This window comes from Candoia aspera, chromosome 14 (genome assembly GCF_035149785.1).
Source record: "Candoia aspera isolate rCanAsp1 chromosome 14, rCanAsp1.hap2, whole genome shotgun sequence".
NCBI lineage: Eukaryota > Metazoa > Chordata > Lepidosauria > Squamata > Boidae > Candoia > Candoia aspera.
The window spans coordinates 12,366,769-12,385,102 of record NC_086166.1 but is presented as its reverse complement, the minus strand read 5'-3'; the positions used below and the strand labels follow the sequence as shown (position 1 = coordinate 12,385,102).

The 18,334-nt window shown below is 42.7% G+C and overlaps 1 protein-coding gene across 1 annotated transcript in view; it reads right to left on the bottom strand.

Annotated features, from left to right (window-relative positions):
• The window catches only part of LOC134505409 (syntaxin-binding protein 4-like), a 47,395-nt gene extending 30,047 nt beyond the window's left edge, over nucleotides 1-17,348 (bottom strand). The window contains exons 1-3 of the mRNA XM_063315093.1: nucleotides 17,158-17,348; nucleotides 8,586-8,659; nucleotides 1,031-1,126 (exon numbers count right to left, since the gene is read on the bottom strand). Of these exons, the coding sequence (XP_063171163.1) occupies nucleotides 1,031-1,126; nucleotides 8,586-8,659; nucleotides 17,158-17,348 (361 nt within the window). The remainder of the gene's footprint in view (nucleotides 1-1,030; nucleotides 1,127-8,585; nucleotides 8,660-17,157) is intronic.
• Between the last annotated feature and the right edge of the window lie 986 nt (nucleotides 17,349-18,334).

Here is an 18,334-nt window from a genome sequence, read left to right as displayed (position 1 = left end):
AGCAGATGGCAGCAACCCATTCACAACTGAGAGACTGAGAGGCCACCATCATGCAAGCTGTCAACGCAGAGGAAGGGGCGGAACAAAGAAAAGGTGGGATGCTTAAGGAGGGAGGCGGGAGGAAGTGGAGCCAGTTGTGGCTTTGACAGTCTGAGATAAAGACCTAATAAAGAACTTCGCATATCCATTGTGGCTTGTGCTGTGAGTTTCTAAAACTAGGCCTTAAAATCAAGACCCTCACAGTACTGCGCATGCATTTTTCCCCCTGGAGAGGGCCCCCCTCTCCTTCACCAGCAATGTCCAGAACAGGTAGTGATTCACCCTCGTAAGGATCTCTTTATTGCTCAACAGTTACAAAACAGAACCTTTGATTTCCAGATCTTCCTTCCACAAACAGTTTTTTTGTTCTTGTATTTTTTGTCTTTTAATATTTTAATTTTGACTAAATCAACTTCAGCCTTTCTATAGATCAGGATATGAAACTAGAGTTATTCTAAGATACCAGTTTGGGAGGGGGAGAAAAACATCCAAATAGGAGAAGTCCAAATTTAACCTGGTGAAGCATTTTGGGCAAATGATTCTTGTTCATTTTTCAGAGGAGGGATATTCTCAGAAAGTGTTTCAAAAGAACCAACTCTGATTAATTTCAGAGCACCTTTACTCAAGGCTATATCAGAAGCAATGTTTTGGACCCCTTTTATTGCCTCCCAATAAACTCTATGAGGAGCTGTCCTTGGTCCTGACAACACATTATACTAGCTGGACACATCTGCTCCATTTTGTCAATATGACACTGACCAGGCACCCAAAATGCACTTTTCAGATATGCCCAATGTATTGGGTTAATTTTTACCGCATCCTTTGCAGACGAAGAGGATGCTCCAGGGAAGCTTCCTAGATTCCAGTTCCCGCTCATCCATTTCACAATTGTTTTAATGATCGTGATCTAGAGACCTTTCAAGCACTCAACACAAAATAGTATCTCTAACTGGGAGACTTCAAGCCACAGATGTAAGTGATAAAAACTCACCATCAATGTAAGCAACTCCCCCCGGTAGGATTCTCTTGACATAAACTCCATATTCCTCTCCAGTGAATTCTTTAATGCCACCAATCACTTTAATACCTACCAATGAAAAAGAAACACAGTGATGTCACAGATGGCACCCCCCTAGTTCACCAGGCAAGTCTATGTACGGGTCTGAAAATCAAAATTTCTCCTTCACTGAATCAGGGGACCTATAAGTTAGTGAGGGCACCAGAGTGAGTGAAAATACATTCAAATAAATATGCATTTATCCCATTGAGAATCACTAAGCACAGTAGAATGCATTCAGGGCATCTCTATTTATCTCAGAAACAGAAAATTAGCTCCATGTTTATTGATGCAACTTCTTTCATATGATTTGGCCATGTTCCTTTGGGGATCCTTTTTGATTTCACATCATTACATATGTTGATATGACATTGGGGGGAAACATAGTTGTTAGCAATGTCCATGTGATGCTGAACAACACTCCCAAAGTAAGGAATTTGGTATCTTATGAAGAACTGTGGTTGTACTGAGCCTGGGAATTGGCAAAGAGAGAATTATCCCAGCAGATGGAATGTACAGTAGAATCTATATCTACATCTATTATAGAACTTAACCCTGATAACCAAAAATGCAAAGGATCTTCAAACCCTAGTACTAAAAGTCAAGGTAAAGGTAAAGGTAAAGGTTTCCCTTGATGTAAAGTCCAGTCGTGTCCGACTCTAGGGGGCGGTGCTCATCACCGTTTCAAAGCCGAAGAGTCGGCGTTTGTCCGTAGACACTTCCTCCGTGGTCATGTGGCTGGCATGACGACACGGAACGCCGTTACCTGCCCGCTGAAGCGGTACCTATTGATCTACTCACATTTGCATGTTTTTGAACTGATAGGTGAGCAGGAGCTGGGACTAGCAACGGGAGCTCACCCCGTTGCGCGGATTCGAACCGCCGACCTTCCGATCGGCAGCTCAGCGGTTTAACCCGCAGCGCCACTGTGTCCCATATACTAAAAGTCAAAGAGCATGGTAAAAAAAAAAAGGGACTAAAATTAAATATAAAGAAGACCAAACTAATGACAACAGGCAGAACAACCAGCCTTAGAATTGCCCATGAAAGAAAACTGAAGTGGTGGAGAGCTTCTGCCTTTCAGGGTCAACCATCAACAGTAAAGGAACAAGCAGTCAAGAAATATGATGCAGACTCGCACTTGGTAGGGCAGCCAAGAAGGCCTTGGAAAAGATATTCAGATGCTGTGATGTGTCTATACTTAACAAAGATCAGAATCATGCAAGCCATGGTACTCCCTGTGTCACTCTATGGAAGTGCAAGTTGGACTTTGAAGAAGCAGGATAGGAAGCGTATTGATGCCTTTGAACATTGGTGTTGGAGAAGACTCCTGGGAACACCATGGACAGCCAAGAAAACAAACCAGTCAATCATCAAACGGATCAGCTCAGAGTTCTCACTCAAGGCACAAAGGACCAGGCTCAGATTATCCTACTTTGGACACCTTATGCGAAGACCCAGCTCTCTGGAGAAGGCTCTGATGCTGGGAAAGGTGGAAGGTAAGAGAAGAAGAGGAAGACAAGGATGTGGATGGACTCAGTTACACTGACGATGAATGCACTGTTGGAAGGCTTGAAAGAACTTTCCAACCAGGGATAGATCGTCATGGAGAAAGTCTAGCTCAGTGGTCACTTGGAGTCAAAAATGACTTGAGGGCACATAATCAATCAAATAGAATTTAGCACTTGCACTGACCAGATTCATGTGAAGTGAATTCTTTAGGTTCTCCTTTGCTGGAGTTAAGTATGTAGCTAATATAATGACTAAAATTCCCCCCAGGTCTTCCTTCCTTTTCCCTTTTCCCTTTTTCTTTTACTAATGGAGCTTGCAACTCTTTTTTTTTTAACAGTGACTTAAAAAGAATGGCTGGTCCCAAAGAAGGTATTTTTGCTTTCACCTTTTTTACTTGGAAGATTCATAATGGAAACTCTGCTATTAATGTTCCAATCATCCTTTGAAATTTACCTTTCTTTGAACTTTGCAATGCGATTCCCCATGACTGTTACACTTATTAGGAAAAAGTCAGCCCATAATGCATATGGCAGTGAAAATAAATGTACAAAAACGTACAGTAACTATCAACATAAGAAAAATACAGATGCTAGGAGAAAACCACCCCACAAAATTACCAATGAATTTTCATGCCCTTTCTATTTTTTAAGACTTGTTCAGAATAATACTGAACTCATACACACTGATTTTAAGATTAAAGAATAGGGAAATGGAAAGAAACTGAATTTGCCATTGGTACTCAGGGAACAAGCAAATTGCAGTTACATCAGAACTCTAAACTACCTTTCTTCTGAGCAAGCAACTTCTTTTATATCTATTCTTGTCCAGGAGGATCTTGGTGGACTGAGTTAACTCAAAGTTTGAAATGAATTCACTAAAAAGCTGTCACCTCTTGTTCACCCCATAATCCCAAAAGGGAAAGCTATTTTTAATTGCAGCTTTAGTGAGAAAATAGCAAAAGCTTATAGGGTTCTCCAAAGTGAGAGAAATCTCTGGTACTTTTGCCTCTTTATTTACATAATTCTATTAGAATGTGCGGCAGGTGGCCATATCTTACCAGTAAACACAGATCCTCATGCGGACAAACACAAAAGAGAATGTGATTGCTTGGCCTATATATCATAAAAGGACAGTTTTCCATACAAAGAATTGGTCAAGCATCTTTCCTACAGTGCTCTCTGGGGTTGATATGGAAAAATAAGGACTACGTTTCAGGATAAATGCATTATTGATGATGGTGATCTTTCCTCCAGCTGCTGATTTCTAATCTCAGCATTTATTCTATTTTATTTGGGCTTCTTTTACACTGGATGCTTTTCAAAAATATCAGTGGTGCTTTGGGAGAAAGCAAAAAGCAAAACCAGACCCAAATTCCAGATTTGAGTGGCTCCTCCCTAAACCTTCCCTTTTAAATTACAAACACAGGACAAATCCAAAGCTTAAATTTTGCAACTCCCTTTGATGCATTTAAGGTACTAACAAGTATCAGCTTTAGACTTTTGTTGTTGTTGTTTACCTTAGGGTTGTCCCCTTTTAAACTCACCTGCTTCTAAAAGTTTCATAGCTATATTTGCATCATACTCCCTTTATAGGCAGTTCATTTCATAGCCCTCCGAACAATCATCTACAGAAATGAATAGAACATAAATGAAAGCTTTCCTTTATTTTGGTGTTTCCATTTGGGTTCCATTTTGTTCTTTGGGCCCTAAAGGTGAGAACTTGACAAGGAATTCTCTTTGTTTATGGCGGAAAGGGAAAAAAAGTGTGCTGGAAAAAAGGGAAATATTTTAATAAGAATTTTATTAAGTTTGAAACAAAGATTAAAAACCAGAAAAAAGCAAAAAACTACCAAAAAAAAAAAAGAAAACTAAAAAGGTGTGAAACACAAGAAAAAAGAATTGTAAAGATTACATACAGAGGTGACTTCCGACTTTGAACAGTAAGAATATACAGGGATTTCCACAATCAATCCCTTACTCTGTATCAATCCAAGATCACATTATTTCTATAAATCCTTCCATAAGCACATATACAAATCACTAACGCAATTGCTCCTTCCCCTTATATATATATACTGTATATATGAAAAAGGGATGGTTGAATGGCTGTCTAGCATCGTAGATCCAATAATTTTGCTCTCCTAAATGCATTACAGTCAAAGTGGAGGGAATATTGGATCAACACATAGGTTCGTCTTCATTGGAAGCTGTGAAATAAAGCTTTTCTCGTGAGCTGTGCATTCAGAGGCATTAGATGTATGGTGGAGGACTGGTATTAGAAAGACTCAGTGCCCAGCTGCTGGACTGCACAGGAACATGATGATCCACCCACCATAATTCATTCATATCCGCTTAATATCACTTGCTCAGGGCTAGCCTCTTATCAGAGAAAGCTCGGGCAAAATATCCCACAGATCAACAAGCAATGAAGAAAACATGAGCTGATGCGTTATTCTGTGAGACTAAAAGCAGAAGGATGGAATTGGATCCTACTATAGGAGCTATTAATGGCCAAGCCAAGCCCTTCCCAACCTCCACGTGGCTAAAATTAGGCCCACGTCTCCTTGTTCTGACCTTCAGCCATTGCAATGCAGCACTGAGATCTGGGAGCCAACAGGGTCTACCAGAGGGAAACGGGAAAGGGAACAAGGGGTCGCTAATGAGTCACTTTCCCATGAAGAGACAAGTCCAGAGTTGTGATGCCCATGTTACTTTATTTACACACACACACACACACACACACACACACACATTCTATTAAATGTTTTACAAAGAGCATAAAAACTAACACAAACTAATAAACAGAGAAAGAAAGAAAGAAAGAAAGAAAGAAAGAAAGAAAGAAAGAAAGAAAGAAAGAAAGAAAGAGGAGGGAGGGAGCAGAAAGAAAGAATAAAAAGAAATAGAAAGAAGAAGCTTCTGATTTCCTTTGCAGCAAATGTAAGTGCAATTGCCAAATTACCTCTTACTCTATGATTACAAAAAAAGCTAACTTTTTTCTATTATCCATTTTTTTTCCTAATCGTCAAAACCACAAATCATAAGTGCATTTTCTTCTGTTTCATGCAAAAAGTCTATCAGGGGGTTCCAGTTACCCATGTTACTTTTGCCAAGAGAAATCTGTGCCACTCCACTCAACTCCAACACCCAGTTTGGTCCAAATTAATGCTCAGCTGAAATCTGTCCTGCCACTTCTCTGATTTCTCCTCCCCACCCCACACCTTCTGTTATCGACCTTTTTCTCAGAGTGTTTGGGACTTGTTTTTTCAAGTTTCTTGGTAGTCTTTGGACTGACTTTATCCTTGGAGGTGGCAAAGATTATTGTGCTACTAGTTATTTGAGGGACCACCTCTCCCCAGTTATATCTACCTGTCCCATCAGGTCCAGCAGGAGGGGCATGTTGCGAGTCCCACCACCCAGGGAGTGTCATCTGGCAGGACCCAGGAAGAGAGCCTTTTCTGCCATGGAGCCCACTCTGTGGAACATCATCCCCCTGGAGATCAGATTGGCCCCAACCCTGCTGGCTTTTCTCAAGGCGCTGAAGATAATGGTTTTGCCAACTGGCCTGAAGACCCGGGAATGTGGCCAAGTAATCTTCAGACAGGAATTGCATGGCCCAGAATGGACATTCACAACCACCCCTTGGCCTCCTTGTTTCCAAGTAACTGCAAGAACACCCCAGTCCAACCACAAACATTCACCAAAATTCTCTTCTCCTTTGAAAGAATTGCTAAAGCAAATTCTCTGTCGTCAGACTGAATGAGAATTGGTAGAGGGGAAAAAAAGGAGGATTTTTTCCCCTCCTTGCCACTATTTCAGATACTACTTTTTACACCTGAGCATCTTACATATGAGCTCCCACATCTGTAACCAGGTCATTGCATGGCAAGAAAAAAAGGACTGTTGTTGGTTGGAAAAGGTGCTACCAGATATCTTCTGATTTATTACTTCCTCTCTGCACCTCCATCCACCTCCTGCAATCTTCTTTCTCCAGTCCCAACACTCTTAGAATAAGCCACATTTTAAATCATTCCCTAAAAAGTCAGGAATGAGGGTGCTGCATTTACAGTATATCTGGTGATAGGAAATTCCATTGGGGCACAGCCTATTCAGAAAATAGGGAGAGCCCATACTTAGCTCACGTTCAATCAAACACTCTGCAGAGGTTTCTGACTGCTGCTTGAGTTTCCCACCATGCTTCTGACATGGCAGCAGGAAGGGGAATTGTGGGTAATTACTACAGCTGATGCAAATGGCCCTTTGCAATTTTCTACCCCATTTGTGACAGAAACTGGCTGGATGATTTCTCTAAGGGAAGGATAAATTATCCAACTGTCTCTCAAAAGCAGGAGTACTTCTTTGCAGGGATATTAGTGCTTCAACTGGAACAAAACCATTTTCTGATGGAATGGAAGGGTGGGAAAGAATATTGAGCAGCGGAGACAAGATTATTGGCTAATTATCAATATATCAATGCAAGAAGAGTGTCCTTTGTCCAGGAGAATTTTTTCCAAAATTCTCTTCCTCTTTTGAACAAAATTTCAGAAGGAAATTTATTTTCATCAGATTGAAGGAGAACTGGGGGAGAAATGCAGGAGAATCTGCACCCAGCAAGATCTTCAGCTCCTTCATGCCAGGGGTCAGATAAGCAAACAGGGAACCAGAGGACTTTTTGTAACAGTAAGCAAATGACATTCACGGCTTTCAATGCATTTGAAAGGAATGCTTTGCAAATAAATAGTACAAACAAAGGCCACTTTTTGAAGCATTAAAGACTTGCATTTTTCAGTTGGCTCAGCATGGCAGCTTCAAAAGAAACTTGTTTGTCTCTACATGCAAAAGAAGAACCTTCAGCTTTGGAAATCCAGCAGGATTGTTCTTTGCGCATGGCGAAACATGTGCAGGCAGGCAGAGACAGCCTTCAGAGCCCTGTGCCAAGCTTTCCTGAGAATGTAACTGCCTGCAGAACACACTTGACAAAACAACCCTTTTGAACATTTTGTACAGCTCTAGAAATAAATACAATAATAAGCACCTTATTGAGCAATAAGCGTCTAAGTGGGATAAGCAAGAATGCAACTTTTTTATATATCTCCCTTCTACCTCAACACACACTAAACTGTGCACATGTCTGAGATAAATGCTGAGACTCGTCATTATTCATTGCATTAAAGCATTACTCAGACAAATCATTAATCAAACAAGGGTTTTCCCCAGAATGGAATACTTTAAACCAGGGTTTCTCAACCAGGGTTCCATGGAACCCTCAGGTTCTGTGAGAGGTCACTAGGGGTTCCCTGGGAGATCACAATTTGTTTTAAAAAATATTTCAAATTTGGGCAACTTCACATGAAAAATGTACGTTTCATTCTTCATTTTTAATTTAAGAGCACTTAATGTGTATACACAGGCCTACCCATGAAACAAATAATTTTGTAAATTCTGGCCTATGTTGGTGCCTGGATGTGCAGGGGTTCCCCAAGGCTTGAAAAATATTTCAAGGGCTCCTCCAGGGTCAAAAAGTTGAGGAAGGCTGCTGCAAACACTTCCTACAACGCTGTCATGCTGTTGGAGATGCAGCTCAGAAATCGGAACCTTAACTTATATGGTTTAGACTCCTCCTACTATTGCCACATATTGCTCTGAAATCCACAAGGCTATTCATATCACTGGATGAACCGCTGCATATGACAACTGTGTTTGTGTTTAGGGTTCCTAAATGTGAGCAAATCACGTTTTAAGGATGAAACCTCTTAGACATTTTCCACAAAGACTGATGTGAGGAACGGCTGTTACCTTCAGTGCCTGAAATTGCAGCAGATGTACTTTGACAGAAGAAGAGAGAAAGAGAAGAAAGGGAAAGAGGGAAAGCAAAAAGGCCCAGCTGTGATAGCTGGAAGATCTGAAGAGTGATGGTTCCTTGGGAAAAAAAATGAATCGAAATTCTACGGCTCGGTTTTCAAAGCCAGTGCACTCACCCAACCCGTTGGCACAGTCGTAGAAGTCAAAGCAATGCATGTGGCGATCCATTCCATGGGGCCCCATTAGTGTCCTGAAAGAGCACACCAAAAAGAGGATCATGAATACTCAGCTGAAGAAGACCTCATATAAACATAGAACTCCCTGTAAACTTTCATCAGCTGATGAACCAATCATTTCTCTTTGGCATCCGAAGCTTCCATGTTGAATTCAACAAACTCCATGCCACAGCAAGTGTGGGATTTAATTTCCCTTTTCATTTTTTGCTGTGTGAATTCGGGTAGTTAAAGAAATCACATTTTGATTTCAAACCCCTCCTACACACACACACACACTTCTAAAAAGCCTAGGATTAGGCAAATTACTATAAATCAAGATGTGATTGAGGTCGAGGCTTATCAAAGTTTGAAATGTTATTTTCATGCCTTTAGCAGAAGACAATCGTTCACAACAAGTCAAAGTTCAGCAGATGCAAAATAAATTACCAATAGATTCCATATCGGTTAGGAGGCTCCGTTTGGTGGTGGGAAAGTAATATCTATTAATCGCTATTAAGGAAATCAGCAACACTTGCAAATAGGGTAAAAGGCAACAATACTTCAATTTTCACACCTCCTGGAAGTTCTTAAATCAATTTCTCTACCCCAGTGTTTTACAAACTTGACAATTTTAAGATGTGTGGACTTCAACTCCCAGAATTCCTAGCCGTTGGCCATTGGCTGGGGGATTCAGGGAGTTTATTTATTTATTTATTCATTCATCAAATTTGTCACTGCCCATCTCCTCCCACCAGAGGGACTCTGAGCGATTTACAGCGGAATAATCAAAAAACAATAAACAAACAGGAAAATTCCAATAGATGGAATTTTGTCCAAGATGGACAAAGCAGAATGTGGCCACAATCCACTGGGCAGGTATCAGCCAGTTTAGCAGATCTACAGAGGTACCAGAAACTTCAGTAGAATACCATGTTTTCTTGATACGAAGATTAATCCTTTCCCAATGTCAGTGATTTTTTTAAAAGGGGAGGCTGTTCTCAGATTTGCTAAGAACATGGAAAGGGGACCACACAAGGGGTTTTTTTTCCCCTTCAACTTAGGGGGACTGATCCTCTTCAATTCAGGATGGCTTTCATTCAGGTGAGGGTAAGGATGTGGAAAAGAGAACCAGTTTGGTGTAGTGGTTAAGGCACCAAGCTAGAAACTAGGAGACTGTGAGTTCTAGTCTCACCTTAGGCTCAAAGCCAGCTGGGTGACCTTGGGCCAGTCACTCTCTCAGCCCTAAGAAGGAGGCAATGGCAAACCCCTTCTGAAAAACCTTGTCAAGGAAACTGCAAGGACTTGTCCAGGCAGTCTCTGAAAGTTGGACACAATTGAATGGGGGGGGGGAAAGGATGTGGGTGGGTGGAAGAGTTGAAGCCAGTGAGATCGGAAGCAATAAATCTCAGGTCACACAGAACCTCTTCTGTGAACATCAAACAGATGCCTCTGAATCTCAAGGCTGTGAAGAGAACAGCCCCAAATCTGTTACCTCTAAAGGTAAGGGTAAAGGTTTCCCTTGACGTAAAGTCCAGTCGTGTCCGACTCTAGGGGGCGGTGCTCATCTCCGTTTCTAAGCCTTGGAGCCGGCGTTGTCCATAGGACACTTCCGGGTCATGTGGCCAGCATGACGACTCGGAACGCCGTTACCTTCCCGCCGAAGCGGTACCTATTGATCTACTCACATTTGCATGTTTTCGAACTGCTAGGTGAGCAGGAGCTGGGATTAACAACGGGAGCTCACCCCGCCGCGCAGTTTCGAACCGCCGACCTTCCGATCAACAGCTCAGCGGTTTAACCCGCAGCGCCACCGCGTTACCTCTAAAAGGAAGGCGCAAAAGGCCAAGGATGGGCTGTTCTTCTCTCAGTCCTAAGATTGATCTGGATTTCTGTCTTCTCAGCAGATACCTCTGCAACAAAACAACTTCTCTAGCCTTGCTGAGTAGCGATTTGTTGCTGTGCCTAGTGTGAAGTCTGACAATGATGGTGAAGATGATGTAGAGCAGAAACAAAGAAAAAATTCCCAGTAAGAACTAAAATGGAAGGGAAGTATTACTAGCCAGGATGGCTGAGTTCTCTCCCAGAGTAGTTCATTTCCATCCGTTTCATCCTCCAGCAACTAAAACTGAGAATCACGCTATCTTCATTCAGGTAGTAAAACTGTATAGAGCCATCAGGAAGAGCAGACTAGACAAAAACTAGTTGTCTAAAGAAGGTAAAGATGCTGAGCTAGACTCCTAGTGACTTCGTGATCATATTCATGTCATTTTCTTGGCAACAGGAGAAAAGAGATCTGTCACTGCCTTCTTTGGGAGAGTCTTTGACCCAAGGTTGGGTATTGATTTAGAGTCTCCCATCAAAGTACTAACTAGGTCCAGTGCTACTTAGCTTTGCCAGGTCAGTCAACATCAGCCAGGTACTGCCATCTATCTGGGTAGGTAGAGGGCAGAGTCCTAAGCGGCTGTCACTCAGGAGTGGGGAACTGGTGTCCCTTCACATATTAGGCATGGACCTTTGTAAGAGGTCCATGCAAGACATGGGTACGAAGTCCATGCAAGGCCTTCCATTCTTCCTTCCCCCACCATATTCCCCTGGCATTCCTCCCCATCCCTTTCCGACAGACAGTTAAAACTCCAGCTGCCAAACACCAGTATCATATCATCCAGTTTCTCTCTCTGGCCAGTCTACCACTTAATCTGATTAACAGCCCAGGGGGTGCTGGAATAGGATGATTAGAGAGCCGGATGATGCAAAATGGCTGTAGCCATAGCAACGGAGAGAAAGGGCACAGCTAAGAGGTGGGCCCAGCCCAACAAGACCAAAAGCAACCATCACAGATACATAGTAGGTGACATTTTGTGGACAAAACAAGCAACAGTTGCGGGGTGTGTGTGTGTGTGGAATTACAGTTCTCAACAGTTCGATGAAGGAGAACTTACATTCCAAATATCTTCGAAAGTGAGTATTCCAACGTTCTTCAGATGGAGTATTATGCTCTTGCATTTATTAGTTATGTGGTGGCCAAGAAGTGTGAGAGGCTGTGTATTTCAATGTACAATCACCAGCGCTCCATTGAACTTCAGACTTCTCGTTTCATACCCTTCCATTAAATCCCCAAAGAAGGAAGGCCCATCCAAGGAGCTCCCACATGGAAGTATTGTTATTTCAGTTATTGTGGCTGAAGACTTCCAATTCAGACATTCTAGGTTACACAGAAGAGAGATTTTGGAAGTCAGAAATCTCATGGCTTCCAGTTGGCCCACTGAAGGACTACCCCTCCCATCCGACTGCTGGATGTTGCACCACAATGGCCACTTTGCTGCAACTGCTGGAGGAACTGGACAGCTCACTGGCACAACATATTTCTCCTTCTCCTTTTTTTTTTTCTGGTTCAATTATGGGAATAGTGACCTCATGGAAGATGAAATACAGGTCTCCTACAAAGTCAATACTCCCACAGGTACACAGCTAGGTTGTAGGGGCACCATTCTCTTGGGCGATGCCCTTTCTCCTGTCCTCTTTGTGAAGACCTGAAGGCACCCAAAACAGCAGGATGGCCAAGAAGCTGAATAGCCCACTTCACATGAAGTGACCCAAGGTATAATTGACTAGCTCCTGGCTGCCTCATTTCATCCACAATCCCACCTGGACTTATTTTTCCTTCTGGTTTAGTGGATATCCCAGCATTCCCAGGGACAATGATGGCCTACTACCCTCCCAAAGTGCTGGGCCAGCCAATATCCTCCTATCTGAATCAATTAAACTGGAATATTGATAAAGGATCGCATATTTGTATGCATGCATTCTTGTGTCTGAGAGTGTTCGTGACAAAGAAAGAGAGAGATGGCCATGGATGCAAGAAGAGCTCCAAGTCTGTTACTACATGGTCAGATTTCAAAACTTATTGTAACTATTGGGAGATATCTCAGAATCAGAGCTTCTGAAGCCAGATGGCAGGCTTCTGTTTCTGAGACCAGTTGCAAAGCTGGGAAAATTCTCTGCCAACCTCTGCAAATTTAAAGCCAAGATGTCTCCCAGAATACAAGTAGGTAGTTTAATGGTATGTGGGAATGACCTTGGGAGACAGGGGAAGAGATGCTGCCTAAGGACTGATCAGATAAGAGAGGGCATAGCCCGCAGCTGCATAGTCGGTAGGGCAACAGGCTCAGAAGAGACCCTCCCTAGTTTCTTGGGCTGTAAAGGTGATGGCAGGAGAATTGAACTTTCAGACTTGCAAGATTCTGTCAATGTAGCTTTACAATAAAGTAGAATTAGTTTATCTGTCATGCAGTTATCTCCTGCCATCTACTTTACAGACTGAGAAACTAGGAAGGGTCCTTTCTGAGCCTCTTGCCCCACCCACTATCCACCTGCAGGCTAAGCCATCCCTTATCTGACCATTCCCTAGGCAGCATCTCTTCACCCCATCTCTCAAGATCATTCCCAATTTACCATTACAGGTTTAGTGACAAAGTTAGTGTTACAGCACAGGCCTTTTTCTGGAGAAGCTGTAAAAGCTTTGCAGTTTCATGTCTGATTGGACTTCGTCAAACCTCAATGTGCTAACATATTGGGAAGATTAAAAAGGCTTTAGATCCACAGTTATCCTCTTAGATGAGGTGAACATGTAGCCGCTGCAGAGGTTCAGGGAAGCCAAATGCTCCCAAAGTAAATTAATTGAAGCCACTATGCCATGGCAATACTGTGAGGCTGAAAACTGCCTCCCTATGTCTGTTTTCTTCCCAAGAAAAAGGGCTTGTTTTGCAGCATCTCAGGTTGCTTGAGACATTCTTTTCCCCATCCAGGGGTGTCCACGGGTGGTTTAAAAAGTCAAGATGGTTGCCAGGATGATGCAATCGGAGTTCTGCATGGTTTTTATGTGCTTCGTGACACAGGATGCTATCCTGGAATGCCATCTGGCTACAGACTCCCAAATGTTCTCTTCCCCTGTGAAATGAAGCTAACCTCCATCCTCCTGCCTCTTTTCAAGGGTGATTTTCAGTATTTTGGTGCTATTCTTGATCTGAACTCCATTCTGAAGCAGTAGATGGTCTGCTCTATATCTCTTCATTACAGAGCAGCCTTCCTTGCTGCCCAGAATTTGAAAACACACACACACACACAGGCCCAATCAATGGAAGACAGAACTTTTATCTAACTCATAACCCAGCTAAGCTTAAGAATCCTGCAACTGGATTCTGGCTGGGGAATTCTGGGAGTCAAAGTCCACACCTCTTAAAATTTCCAAGGTTGAGAAACATTGATCTAACCAAATGGGAATGCTCTAATAAAATGCTGAAGAAATCAGCTCTGCTCTGACTAAAACACACAGAAATAACCACCCTGGACTACCTATGCTGGGAGGAGGGGCATGGGGGGGTGGCAAAAAGGTCAAGAGGGCAGCTGCATGTAGAAAGGGAGCGAGACTTTGCTTGCATGGTTGAGACCACCATATTGATTATTTTGACATCCCACCCCCATGGATGTCCCGGCTTGGAGGATACAGAATACAGATCTTTAATTCTTGGGGTAAATGTGGGTAGGAATCTAGATTTCCACACTTTTCTGTCTCTCTCTCTCTCTCTCTCTTTTTCTTTTTGGCCAGATTCTATTTCTCCTCCCTCTGCAGCCTTTCCCTTTAACACCCCCCTCAAAGTGACTAACAAATTAATCTTTAAATCAATCACTATGCTAGACCGTATTTGTCAAAGTGGTGGGGAGAATATTATCCCCTAGGCCATCTGCTTGCTGATCTCCCAAGCTGGCTTGTTGGACACAGTCCTAATCAAAGTGTAAAGATCACTGCACCTCCGGCTACCCAACCGTTCCTTTTTCACATGCAGGGCACCTTGGATTAGTCCCCAGAACCAGCTGACTTGCAAGATTGATGTCAGCCTTGTGAGGTCATCCAGACAAGAAGCACAACAATGAGTACCATTGTTGTATAGCCTTACCATCTTTATTGTAAGGTTACATTAACAGAATCTTGCAAGTCTGAAGGCACTTCCCCCTATCCCTCACTTTAACTCTCCTGAAAACTAGAGACAGTCCCTTCAGAGATGCCTTTGCCACCCCATCCCTCCTTAGGACTCAAATTTCATTTATCAGACCATAGCCTAGGCTGTGGCTCTTCCCCCTGTCTCCCAGGGTCTCATAAAATTCTTCAAAGCTTTAACAAGCATCTTTTGTAAATCCAATATAGGAGAATTATCCCAGTATCTCTCTTGGTTTGTTATTTGTATATCCCTTTTAATTATTAAGACATCAACCAGCTTCTTTTGTATGTCCAACGTAACATTTTTTTCCGTGTCATTCTTGTAGCCTGTCATTTTTAAATCCACTTTCAAATCAGCCTCAATCATGTCAGGTAATACTTGTTCCTCTTCCATATCATCTTTTAAATACAGTCTATCTATAAAGGCAGACACTCTTAAAATGAACTTCTGGGTCCATTGTTCAAAAATATCCTTTAATATGTCCAATGTTAAAACATTTTGCTTCATTTTGTATTAGTAAGTTGGGTTTGAGTGTTCTTCTCCTTTAATTATAATCTTTAGTTCCTTCTAGTTCCCTCTAGTGTCCAGTTTTTAAAGTCTTATCCTATTTTTAAAAAGAAAGAATTCAAAACCAAAGCATTTTCCCATGGGAAGGATTCTTTATAATTAATTCCAAAATCCTATTTCAAATTTTGTTGAAGTCCACATATCTTCAAGTTGCCAAGGTTGAGAAACACTGATATATACCTTTGCCACCCTTGTCCAATAATTAGTTTCTCTTCAAATTAAAGACAGTTATAAATATTAAACAGACACATAATAGTACATGTGAAAGGTGGAAGGTCCCCTGTGCCAGCAACGAGTCATGTCTGACCCTTTGGGGGGACGCCGCTTTCGTGACGCTTCCTTGGCAGACTATAGAGCAGGGTGGTTTGCCATTGCCTGTACTAATCCCTTCTGGCCTTTGAAAAGAGATACAAGAAAGTATAATTTAAAATATAAAGAGATCAATTTCAATATCCATCTGACCTTTATGGAAAGAGATCTTAAAATACGTATATTCCAATATACATCTGTAAGGAGGCAGATAGATAAAGTCTGCTGGGTGTTTCTAGCCCAACCCCTAATGATTTCAGGGATCTAGAAGCTAGAAACTGTTTCAAAATGTTCACTACCAAAATGCAATGCTATGATGTGCTGCTACTTTCAGTAGCAAATTGTACTCAAGCCATTTTGGTGACCAACTAAAAGAGGCGTCCAAGAAATCTGTGACGGTCACGAAGTGGAAGTTGCTCCTCCCTGACATAAATGCAGAGAAACAACCCCAACACTACAGGTGGCTGAACATGGATGACAGATGTTGGATGGAATCTATGCTGTTAGCCTGAAAGCAATAACTTTCAGAATGCCATTCCTACGCCTATCGTTTGGCCAAAACACATGCTTGCCCTGAAATCCAGAAGTTATTTATTTTCCTCCAGAAACAGCATTCTCCACACTTTTCTTCCTTCTTTAACAGGGATGTCCCTCTAGCCCTAACGTACTTTCCATGTCTTCTCCAAGCTTCTAACAGACATCTCATCAGCTAACAGAAATTAGCAGAATCTTTGTGTACAACCAGAGACATGAGAATTCTGTCAAGGTCCGTGAATTGAGAAACTAAAGCAACTTTGGCATTGGGAGGGCTTTAGCAGAAGGATTCTCAGCCATCCTCTTAAAGCTATTCAGGAATGTTAAAAAGGGGAGATATTGACGTGCTCAGAAATTCCCCTGTTCTTGTAGTTTTCTGGATCAGCAGGTTCGTTTTGGTGATAGCTAAATACTCATTTCTTCTGTACCATAGATCCTCCTTGTTCTCTGCTCCTTCGCTATCTGTTTACAACTCTCTTAAACCCTTTCCTGAGGATCCATCTTATCTCTGGGGAAAGCCCATCTTTGAAGCTCCTTCAAAGCTTTCAAAATGTGGGTTTAATTCCAACCCAATGCATGTATCACAGCACTTTAGGGCACAGCCACTTTGGAAAAGCTACTGCAAACTTTAACTTAGCCCTGCCAAACTGTCCTGGGGCTTGTCACACCACCTTGTAAATGTAACCCCTTTACTCTCCAGCAAATGTCCTCAACCATCACTCACTGATTCTGCAAAGATAAAAATAACACAACACAACAACACAACACAAGGCATTTCTTAAGAAAGACCCACACGCCCATCCTCCCCTAGGCCCACTGCTTCCCATCTCACCAATAAATGAGGGAAAGTCCATCAAATCGTTCGAGTGCTGTTCCCCCTGGCTTGAGATAGGACATTCTGTCCTGGACTGGAAATCTTAAATTCTCTTTATTCTTTCCAGCAATGGTCTGAGACGGTGCAGCCGATCCACTCTCTCCACTGCAAAGCCATCTGTAACCCCCCAGTGCGGCTGGAACAACAGTTGTCTGCCTTCTTCCAGGTGACCCAAACCATCTACATGGGGTTTTTTGCCAGGATTGGGGAGCCCTCAACCTCAAAGAAATAGGATCGATGGGACTCTTCTGACCTTGAAAGAGCTCTTTGCCGAGAACGGATTGTTTTCAACCCTGCCTTCGTCTGCCTCTCCCAACACGTGCCTGCTAACAAAAGTGGATTGATGGTTTTGCTCCGGCCGCCTTTGGAATGCAGTGTGCGAGGAACAGATGTTGCAGCTCTTTCGTTAATCCCGAAGAGCCATTCCGTGGAGGGCAGCGTCATCCCAAGGGCTGCCAAGGGTTTAGCGCTGGGTCTGGATAGAGCAACGGAGGGGTGGAAGCTGAAGCGCTGGGGCAGCAAGGTTCACAGGGACCACCTGCGTCTCCAGAGCACCAAAAACCAGAGATGGCCACAGGCAGCGGTGCATGACTGCAGCAGCTTTGTCGGGAAATGCAGAGAGCAGCACAATCCCTTGGAAGAAGGAGTCTGGAGGCAAGGGGGGCAGGCGATGCATGGTGGACTGGGGTTGGGGCATTTTCTGGCCCCCTGATTTTTGGAGAGGCTACTGGTAAATCTCCTCTTTCTCCCACACAGTTGAGGAAATCTCCTTTGCTCCTGAGCAGATCAAGAAGAGTTGAGGTTTTTTTTAGCATGGAAACAGGATGAAGACACCGCGGCGAGGGAAGTGAAGGAGAAGGGAGATTTATGAAATTTATTTCATGCACAGAACAACTTCCAAAAATGTGACCAAATGGCTTGAAAGTCTTCCTCTTCCTCTTCCCCAGATCAATCTCCAGCAACTTAAATACTGACAGCCAAATATATCAGCAACCCAGTTCTGCAACTCTAGTGTAAATCTGACCTCCGAATTATCAATTTAAGATCGTGTTAACCAATCTGTGTAATTCTGCCCCCAATACAGCAATCGTTGGAGACATCCGGAGCAGCTAGATTCATGCTCCCACTTCTAAATTATGACAACCTGTTCAACTTGAGAAAAATAATTCTGTGCAACCTGGAAAGTTACAGACTTTTTTTTTTCCTGGAGAGCCATACCCACCCACTCCTGCCTTCATACTGTACTCCCATTACATACTCCTTCTAAAGCAAGCAAGAAATCCAACCACTTCCCAAGGAACCGTGTTTTTTTTCTGGCTGGGTCACATTTATTCCCAAGGAACTGTAGGCCTAGGGCTCCCCCTAGTGGCTGAAGCGAAACCCCAGCTTGGCAGCAAACTGTGATCTGTTCCAGTATCATCTTATTCTTT